At 34.5% G+C, this 11126-nt stretch overlaps 1 protein-coding gene across 1 annotated transcript; it reads left to right on the forward strand.

The window, feature by feature from the left end:
* Positions 1-1143: 1143 nt before the first annotated feature.
* On the forward strand, positions 1144-9270 carry LOC113881978 (butyrophilin subfamily 1 member A1-like). Its single transcript, XM_027525107.1, has 7 exons — positions 1144-1159; positions 4929-4949; positions 6095-6115; positions 6989-7015; positions 7504-7530; positions 8081-8107; positions 8284-9270. The coding sequence occupies exon 7, from the start codon at positions 8289-8291 to the stop codon at positions 8820-8822; it is 534 nt and encodes a 177-aa protein (XP_027380908.1). The 5' UTR covers positions 1144-1159; positions 4929-4949; positions 6095-6115; positions 6989-7015; positions 7504-7530; positions 8081-8107; positions 8284-8288; the 3' UTR covers positions 8823-9270.
* The last annotated feature ends 1856 nt before the right edge of the window (positions 9271-11126 follow it).

Consider the following 11126-nt stretch of genomic DNA (forward strand, 5'->3'; position numbering starts at 1 on the left):
AATTAATAAAACAAAGTTTGTTCTTTGAAAAAATAATGCAATTGATCAATCAGACTGGCAAGTATTAACAAAAAAATGAGAAGACACAAATTACCAAGTTTATGTTTTTATATGGAAAATGGCAAAAAATTCAAAGTACTGAGGAAAGGGAACAAATAATGTCAAAGGAAAAGTTAAGCAGAAATGATAGAGTAAGAAAGAATAAGAAAGAAGTATAAGACAGTTGAGGCTATTTGGGGATTTAGAAAGTCATAGTACTTACTAATCCATCCGTGGTGGAATATAAGGCTATGTTATTGTAACACAGTGGACATTAATGTTACTGAAAACAGAAAAATCAGTGGTTGTTAATTTCTTCTTCTTCACCCTCAACTTGCTACCTTTACCCTTGTGCAAGCAGATTTTAAGATTTTAATCTGTTTGTTTCCCACATCATTAATATGGTACTTTCCATTTTATTTTTCAGATCAATTTTTGCAGACACCTGGTAATGTTTGTTCTTCAAGGACTCTGCTACTTTGCCTATTAGAGATTTTTTCCCTTGTTTTCACTCCCTCATTTTGTTTCTTTTGCCTTTTACTTTCTCTTACTCCTACTTAGTTTCCCACATGTCATACTACGTTTCTGCTTTCAGGTCTACTCCAAGTTCTGTTTCATTCTTTCCCCTTCTTCATTTCTCTTCCCTTCCTTCATTCTCTTTCCTTTTGCTTATTATCTTCACTTTGTGCTTCAGAAGTATTCTGTATCTTCATGATCAGGTTGTTGAATAACAGATTAAAGGATCCACTGCCACGATCATCAGGGTCATTTTCTGGATAAAAGCTCCAAAATTTTCTCCTTTACAATCTGTTTAATTCTAAGTTGATATGTCCCTATCTGGGCACATTATATTCTTTCAACTATCCTGAGAGAGGAGTGCATATTTCCTCTCTAAAGTTTATTCGTTTTCCCATTATCATTCCCAAGAAAATATCTATAAAAGCCATCAGAGAAGGCCATTTTCAATTAGCTCCCTGACTCTGGGTTTGAGTAAAATCCCATCTATATATTTTTCAGAAAATATGACACTGACAACAACCTATGATTATTCCGATTGAATAATCAACTAAATAAATTAATATTTCTCTCTGTTTTTCAGATGCAGTAGTAGTAGAAAATGGTAAGTTCCATTAGCCATTTTACACTGTGCACATAGTCTTTGGATCTTTTGTCCATGTTGCCTTGTTCCTTGTTTTACTGTCCTTGAAACAAACATGTTCCTTATATGCTGTATGACTTAAATTTACATCATTGTGCCTTACTTTTTCTCACTCCAAATGAAGTCAACAAAGTTGTTTCCATTTGCACTTAAACACTATTGCATTTAAATTATTCATGCTACAAGTTGTTCCCTGTTAAAAAATAAACATACATGAACCATATTTAATAATGAATTCCATTAGTTATACACTTCTGAATTTCTGGAATATTTAAGTGGAGGAAATATGCATTTTGTCTAAAATGTGCTCAGAGAATTTGCTTTTTACAGCACTATACAAATTAAGTAAAGTTTATTTTGCCTCTTATTGCAGATGTTTAGAATTAATTACCCTCTATTAGAAGGAATATTAGGTAATAAATAATCTTTTGTTCCCAGTGAGTAACATCAGTAAAAGGTAAAAACTGAGGAAATGTAAAAAAGTACTAATTGACAAGTTATGGGGGAATGAACTCTCACTTTTCATCTCTATTTTTTTGAAGACACGAGTTCAGAGCAGCAATACTGATCATTAAGTTGATGAAAATTTTTGAGTTAAGGTTTCCCTGTAGAAAGAAAATGGCCATGGGAAATTTGAACAAACTATAATTCAATAATTTCATTGTATTGTGTTAAGAACACTTATGTGAGATATAATAAAAGTTTATGTGTACAATGCAATGTTGTTTACTATAGATACAATGTTGTACAGAAAATCTCTAGAATTTATTTCTCTTGCTTAACTGAAATGTCATGCCCATTCATTAATAATTTCCTATTTGACCATCAGCCTGGCCCTTGACAATCCTCACTTCACATTTTTATTCTATGAATTTGACTGTTGTAGATACTAGATTTAGGTGGAATCATGCAGTATTTGTCTTTTTGTGCCTGGTATATTGGCTTATAAATTTCTTTTCTTGAGATTTTGTATTAGATTTCTTCTGTGGTTTTGGCATTAGGGTGATGCTGGCCTCAAAAAATGAGCTTGAAAGTTTCCTCTCCCCTTCTTTTTTGAAAGAATTTGAGAAAGTTTGGCATTAATTTTTCTTAAATATTTCATAGTAAAATACAAAGAAAATAGAGAATTTTGAAAGGATCAAGAGAAGAGAGAAACCCATATACAAAAATACCCTCTTAAAGCTATCAATGGATTTCTCAGAAGAAACTTTTTAGGTCAGAAGAGACTTGGATAATATACTCAAACTATTGAAAGAAAAACAACTGCCCAACAAGTATATTATATCTGGCAAAACTAAACTCCAACAATGAAAAAGAAAGAAAAAATTTGCAGATCAAAAAGCTGACTCATAACCACTAAACCTGCTTTACAAGAAATGTTAAATGAAGTTTTTCATGTAGAAATGAAAGGATATTAATTAGTAACATAACATTTGAAAATATGAAACTCACTGGTGAAGTTATGCAGTCAAATTCAGAATACTGTAGTACTGCAATGGTACATAAATCACTTTTACATAAATCGTACATAAATCACTTTTCACTCTAGTTTTAAAAAAGTTAAAAGATAAAACTGTTTAAAACAAATAAAGAAACCAACAGATAGCTAGTAGGAAACTGCTATAACACAGGGAGCTTGGCTCGGTGCTCTGTGATGAACTAGAGGGGTAGGATAGGAGCTAGGAGGGAGGCTCAGTAGGGAGAGGATATGTGTATACTTATAGCTGATTCACTTTGTTGTACAGCAGAAACCAACACAATACTGTGATGCAATTAGCCTCCAATTAAAAATGAATTAAAAAATAATAATTTGTTAATAGATACTCAATACAAAAACAGGTAAATTATGACATCAATAACATAAAATAGAAGAATAAATGGAAATTTTCTTTCAAACTTATACAAAAATCAACTCAAAATGGATTAAAGACTTGAATTTCAGACTTAAAACTATTAGAAGCAAACCTAGAGAAAAGTCTCTTTGACATTAGTCTGGGTATATTTTTTATATGACTCCAACAACACAGGTAATAAAAAATTTTTGAAAACAGGCCAATGGGATTTCACCAAAAGCTTCTGCACAGCAAGGGAAAGGACTAACAAAGTAAAGAGCAACCAAGAGAATGGAAGAAAATATTCACAAACCATGTATCTGAAAGGATTAATATCCAAACTATATAAGGAATTCAATAGCAAAAACCAAATAACTCAAAATGGCAAAACCCAAAAAAACCATTTTGCTGAAAACAGCAAAAACCAAATAAGTCAATTAAAAATGGACAAAAAATTTGAATAAACATTTCTCCAAAAAAAATACAAATGTCCAATAGATTTGTAAAACAAACAAAAATGTTCCAAATCACTAATCATCAGTTCAGTTCAGTTTAGTCGTTCAGTCATGTCCAACTCTGCAACCCCATGGACCTCAGCATGCCAGGCCTCCTTGTCCATCACCAACTCCCAGAGTTTACTCAAACTCATGTCCATTGAGTCAGTGATGCCATCCAACCATCTCATCCTCTGTCATCCCCTTCTCCTCCCACCTTCAATCTTTCCCAGCATCAGGGTCTTTTCCAATGAGTCAGTTCTTCATATCAGGTCCCCAAAGTATTGGAGTTTCAGCTACAACATTAGTCCTTCCAACACTAGTCCTTCCTGGCCCAGTTATTTTCAATTTCCAACCATAGTTATGAATCCTCTTTCATTTTTATTTTTACTCATTTGATTGTTAATTTGCCAAATCACTCTTCCTTTTGGATCCTATTTTTTTTTTCACTCAAATGTCATTGATAATAAATCACTAAAGTCTAAAGTTATGTCCTGAGATAATTACACAGTTCTTTTTAATATTCTAGCACAAAATTATTTATAATTCTATATCTCTACATATCACATGATAGTGTTCTTCAAATTGTAGTGATATTTTCAGTAGAATGGGTTATAGAGATGTACCTCTTTAATTACAAAAAGAACATGACTTGAAAATGTCGCAGAAACAATCATTAGGAGAGGTAGAGCTTTGGTTGCAGCTTTATAATGTTCAGAAAACCTGTCTTATATTGTGTGTTTAGATATTTTCTCTCATAGAGGAGTAGAAACAGTAAAAAGCATGGTTGCTGAGAAACAGAATCTCTCTCAGAAAACCTACTCCTTTCTCCTGGATTCAGCACCCATGTGATTGGGTTAAGTTTCATTCATGCATGAATTAAACAGAAACTCACATACAACAAGGTAGAAAATTAATTGGTGGCAATAACGGTTGTAAAAAGAGCACTCAGAAACCTGACAGTATATGATCTATGCCAACAGTGCTTCGTTATTCCTTTAAACACTGTTTGCGGCAACTTTATACACTGTAGCTACTACAATGATAAGAATTGACTAATACATCTAAAAACATCCAATGACCATACTAAAGCTAATGAACAAGACAATAGGAGCCTAAATATTGCCAAAGGGATCAAGAGTCATTTTACAAATTAACCACCAGAAGTAATAATCCTAAAACATTTGTCAACTAACTACATTAACTCCATTTCTCCTTTCTTCATTTACTGTAGCATATCTCTGAACAATACTGACCTCTGAGTCAATTTCTGTGTGTGTGTGTTCATCTGAAACTGGATATGGTTAATATTAAATATGAATTTTCCAATAAATTTGCATTGTCTTTGTAGTTTTTCCCCATGTCATTTACACTTATTTTCCTTTTTTTTTTTTTTTTTTTTAGAAGTACTTCGGAATAAACTAGGTAAATTTTCTGATGTTTCATTAGTCTTGATCCCCTTTAAAATGATTGATGCAACATTTAACATTGCCTGACTTCTCATCTGTATTCCTTGTTATTGGCATGCCTTTCTCCTGCGTGTCTATTAGTTCCACCCTAATATTTTGGTGTGGGAATTCTCCCATTTTAAATCTGTCCATTTCTGTTTCGACACCTTCTCTAGTTTTCCATTCCTTCTCTTATCACTTCATACTGTGCATTCCCTATAAAGACTGGCTTCTTCTGCCTTGCAAGGACTTGCAAGTTTCATTAAGAAGTTGGTGAGATGAAAGGCATGAAGTTGATAGGTAGATGGTTTCTATTCTATATATGTTTTCTAGAAAACATTCAATGATGTAAGTTAATAGGAATGGAAAGAATTTAGTTAGAGCCATGACACTCAATTCTTTGGCTTTCTTCAGTAGATGATAAAACCAGACACTATAGGCTTTCACAACTGATTTTGAAAGTCCTTCAGTTGACAACTAAATTAAATATATTGCAGTTGTGTTAAGTGTAAAGATTTGGAAACCATCTGCCTTACAAAAATATTGTACCCCAACTTATTACAGCCATTCACTTTATCAATGTTTGTGACATCTTCCTGAAAGACTTTTTCAGGACTTACATATTTACCCTAAATATACAAATGATGTTTGCACTTAATGATATCCTGCTTAATCTGATATATTTAGAAAGATTTGTAAAATTAGAAAATCAATATCACTACACTACAATGAAGATAACATTCACTCTAAGATTATTTTATTAAGTATATTTTTGATCAAAATTTTTAACTACTTATATCCTTAAAACCATGCATAAAAAAAATATGTACCAGATCAAATCCTAGTTAGTTTCTGTCAACACCTTAGCCATTCTTCTTATTTAGTCAATTATGGAATTCATTTCTTTTTCTCACTTTTCTAAGATAGAAGTGGAATTCCTTGCCATTTTCCCATTTTTGTATTGTTTTGTTTTGTTTTGTTTTCTGATTACATTCATCCTACCATTTTCTGTGAACTGGAAATTTTCTGTGAACTGGAAATTTTCTGTGAACCAGCTTATTTTCATTTTCTGTGTTGTTTTCCCTTGACACTTATTTGAGTTTCTTCCATTTTACTTTTCAGGGGAACTTCAGAATGAAATTGGTAACTGTTATTTTTACAGCCTTTTGGTGATGTAATTTCTAGAAACACACTTTCTTTGTTTCCCTTCCTTCCTCTGATATAATCTTCAGATAATGATCATAATTTCATCATAAGCTTATTGACATGAAAGGGATTAGGCTAGAAGAATATGGTTTTCTCCATTAATAATAAATTTTCTTTAAAATGTGGTTTTCCCCATTTAATAGAAAGTTTTCCTTAACTTGGGTTCTCCAAGTTGTCCTCTGAGATGCAAGGCCCATTGTTTTGTACATGATATTGTCCCAGTTCTTAGAAGGCTGAACTCAGGCTCCAAACCTGGTGAGTGAGAGTTCATCCAGAAGGACTTTGTCTATTGATAACAAATGTAATCTTAAGACTTGCTAGTGAACTTCTCTTGACCATATTCTCAAGACACCAAGGTATATAAATGTTTTTCTTAATTTTGCCTTGTTATTTTTGTTTCCTATCATAGCTATTATTCTTCTTTCATATTTGCTTTGATTAATTCAATTATTCAACAAATTGTTCATCCTTTAGCATCTTTTGTATTGCATTTAGACTCAGAGAAACTTCATTGATAATATATTCCTAAATTCTAAAATGATTTTATAAGATATTCCAATTCAATTTTAGTAACCTATTATAAGAATTATTTATATCCTCATCATTCTACATGTCAAACTGTATTCTTCATACTCTAGTAAATGTTTCATATGGAATGAACTTTAGAGATTTCTGTCATTATTTTTGAATGAGCAATACCTGATCAGTATGCAAACACAAACATTGGCAGATGTGTGGCTTTAATTGCCTCTTCCTTATGATGTTAAGAAATCCTGTCTCATATATGTGTGTTTCTATATTGTCTCTCAGATAAGAGGAAAGCTCAATACAAACATGGTGAGTAATGCTTAGCTCTCAGAAAACTCCATTCTTGTGTCTATCTTGAGTCTTGTCTCTAGTGCAGTAGGATAGGATGGGAAAACAAAATAAAAATGTCTGTAGTCAGCAAAGAAGAATTTCTAACACTACCTTCTAAATTCTGTAATTTCAGTGAATTGTCTTTGAAGGGTAAATGATGAGTGATTCAGCATATTTTTTCTCCTTTCTTCCTTTCTTCCTTCTCATCTTTACTTAATCTTCCTCACCCTCCTCCAATATCCTTCTGATCTTTTGTTGCTGCTTTATTTCTACCTTTCCTACACCTGACCACTTTTATTTTCATGTTTGAAAAAAACAGAATATGAAGATAATACAGGATAGAAAGAGAAAGCTCAAGGGATTCAAAACAAGAAAGGGAATAAAGAAAACAGAAAAAGAAAACAATAGTAAGAGAAATCTGGTAAGGAAAAAAAAGGTAAAGGGTTTCCTATTTTGTTCTTTTGCAGCCTGGAGGAATGTACCATTATACCCTGGTGAGTTACATAGACCCTGCTGAAGAAAATTCTATGATCAAAAATATTTTAAATGAACATCTACTGTGTGTAAAACATATACTGAAAATCAAAGAAACTCCAAAGCATACATAACATGAATTCCATAGATTACTCATATGATAAGAGATAATAATGTGTGTGAAATGCTAAATTTTAGCAGACTTTTTAATTGTCTTGCATTCTATATAAAGTGGTTTTCACTGGCTAAAATCTGAGGAAACTAATGTGATCAACAAGCTATTTTGTCAGAAACACCACATTCCCTATTTTCTCTCAAACACTGTAAATAAAGTCTAGATATTTATCCTGCAGGAATGTCAACCTAGAGGGTATAGGGATGGGTCAAGTCTCAAGTCAGACATAATTTAGAAGAATGTTTTAAAAAACAGTTTAACTTATAAAAGGGTATTTTCTTTTATTGCTATTATTCTTGAATTAATCCTAGGGAGTTTATATTCATAGTATTTTTGACAGACAAGCAGCTTTGTTTTTCAGATGGTAGGTTCTCATGTTCACTTGTTCCTTGTAGATTGGAGGAAAGAAGAATTCAAAGCTGGTGAGTATGTGATGATCCACAAGGGACCTTTTTCTTTGTGGGACAGTCTGGAGGAATGTTGGGTGGAAGCGAGCTGATCTACCCAGGGTGAAAGGAGTCCTTACAGAATGAGAACCCTCTGTCCCAGGTCTACTGATACCCTTCCCAGAAACATGATGGTCTGCTTGTCTTTGCAGTAAATATGACCCTGGATGCAGCCACTGCTCATCCTGCCCTCCTCCTGTCTGAAGAAGGGAGACAAGTTTCCTGGCAAGAAAGATGTCAAGAAATTCCCAGCTCCTCAGAGAGATTCAGCTCCATTCCCTGTGTGCTGGGTCAATTGTGCATCATCTCAGGGAGATACTCCTGGGACATAGAGGTTGGGGACGCCTGTTCCTGGGACCTGGGAGTTTGTAGGGATAATGTAACAAGGAAGGGTAGGGTCACAATGTCCCCAAAGAATGGTTTCTGGGCCATTAGGTTCTATGAGGGGGAGTATTGGGCCCTCACCTCCCCAGAAACCCGTCTTATTCTAAGAGAAAAACCCGTTATTGTGAGGGTATTTCTGGATTATGAGGCTGGAGATGTATCTTTCTATAATATGACAGATGAATCCCACATCTTCACCTTTCCCCAGAACACATTCTATGGTGTCCTAAAACCACTTTTCAGACTTTGGTCCTCTGAGTCAGGCTCCCTAACCATCTGTGTAGGTGAAGAATGTGCGATGTTGTAATTCATATGTCTACCCCACTCCATGAGAAATGATTACTTTGATCCCCAATGAAAATCACAATTCTCCCCCAATGAGATACAAATAGATATTTTTCTTATTCCTTACTTGTTCATTCTCAAGATGAAGCTCTGGACACAGACTGATGATTGCCTCATATCAGTTCTCCCTTCCTCTTTATTTTATCCTTCTTTATTTATTTATCCTTCTTAAATCTTCTTTATTTATCCTTATTATTATACTTTCCTATGACAGCTAATATAAATATTAGATTTCCTTATCTCTCTACTGAAAGTGAATAAATGATGATGCTGTATATCAGCTGAATTATAAGGATGTGTCCTTAAAGGTAAATTGTGCCTTTCTATTCTTCTTTACTTTCTGCTGACTGTAATATATCATGATGGCTAGAACTCTGCGGGGAGCGAGCTCCGCCCATGCCAAAGGTCATGAGGAAGGAGGCTTGGCATACGCAAAGGCGGGATCAAGGCTCAGGAGTCCCCCTGGAAATTCTCGAGCATCTACCCCCAAAACCAGAGTCTGCCTACTTTCTGCCTTGTGCTTTCACCTACACCTCTGACTTTACGGGGGCCTGTCCCCCACTACCTCTCTCTGAAAAAAGAGTTAGCTTACAGTTCCAGTTAACAATTCCTGGGTGTGACAGTGTTTCAACCTACAAACTCCTTTGGAAATCCTCTAGCCTGCCTGAATAGGTTTTTCCAGCCACATGTGATTGCTCAGAGCCTCCCAACTGTGAGAGGCATGAGATGTTCTAAACTGTCTAAATACAGATTCCTTTGAGCAGTTAAAAGATTGATTAGAAATTGTATTGGTGAAGGGTTTTTCACTTGTTGGGCCAATGTTTGCTGCTAAGTCTCCATATCCCTTACCTGCTGTGTCCCTGGCAGTGTATTGATTAATATAATTGGTGTAAATAGTAGCTTTAATGTTTGTAACCTGGGACCCTAGAGTTAATTCTTTTTCTTGTTATAGCCCACCACACCTTTGCTCTGTAGGAATGCAACTTTATCTAATGCTTTTGGAGGGTGGCGCTTGACTAATCACCTTTAGAGAAAAATAAGTTTTCTGAAGAAAAGGTCTTAAAATGTTAACAGGCCTCTGGGCCAGAAGATGATGCAAATCACCTAAGCTTCTGCATATGATAAGTTTGCAGGAAGAAACCCTGGCTTACTGCAAGACTCTACCCCTTCCCCCATTATCCTCTATGCATAACTTAAGGTATAAAAACTACTTTATTCAGCCTCTTTTCTCCACTGAATTTCCTCACTGAGCTATCCTTATTTCAGCCTCTTTTCTCCACTGAATTTCCTCACTGAGCTATCCTTATTCTATTACTCTTTATATCCTTAATTAAAGTTTAATTAAGCAGTTGTTTCCTGATCCTCGCCGACGCCATCCCCGCTTCGAATTCCCTGGATCCACCGGGGCTGGACGCCGGCAGAACTCGAAAACTATATGACATGTAATATGACATGGATGGTGGAGAAATTAAAATGAACTGGGTTTTTGACAATTTCATGGGGCTACTCTATTACCCAGTTCTAGAATTCTTTTCTGTGAGACATAAACGTATATCTTTAATCAACTTATATGTTGGATATTTGTCACTTGTGATTCTTCCCCTTACTGATGCACTCTCCTTTTTAAGTTTGGCAGCAGATGACACCCACAATTGAATATGCAGGTGAAACTGGAGGTGTAAAGTTCTGTACTTGATCACTTAACTACTCCTACTCCTCCAGTGTGTCAGTCTCATTAAGCCCCTTTATTTCTTCTAATTCATCAGTCACTCCTAACTTCATACCCTTTCCTATTTATGTACCAGGGCTAATAATTTCAAGTATGTTCTTATTAATAAATAAAACTCTTATTGTCTTTGTCCTGTCACATCAACCTGGCAAAATTCCAAATATGAATTGATCTAATTATCCACTTCTTATGTTGGTAATTTATCGTGCGATAACAATTCATGCAAATGAGTAGATTGTTTTCCTTATACATGTGTAATCACCTATCAACTCTTACACACTAGTATTATCTGGTAATGCTCCTTTGCATCTCTAGCTATTTGCAATTCCTTATTTTGCAATCAATTTCATTAAAAAGGGCAGGGATAGATATAGTCATGAATGATTTGCATTGTATGGCAGAAAACCAACACAACATTGTAAAGCAGTTATCCCTCAATTAAGGAGTAAATAAATAAAATAAAAATACAAACACCTACTCAGCAATATCTCCTAGGGAATAATATAAATGAAAAATATTTTGACAATAAATACAATA

This window comes from Bos indicus x Bos taurus, chromosome 23 (assembly GCF_003369695.1).
Source record: "Bos indicus x Bos taurus breed Angus x Brahman F1 hybrid chromosome 23, Bos_hybrid_MaternalHap_v2.0, whole genome shotgun sequence".
In the NCBI taxonomy this organism is placed as follows: Eukaryota; Metazoa; Chordata; class Mammalia; order Artiodactyla; family Bovidae; genus Bos; species Bos indicus x Bos taurus.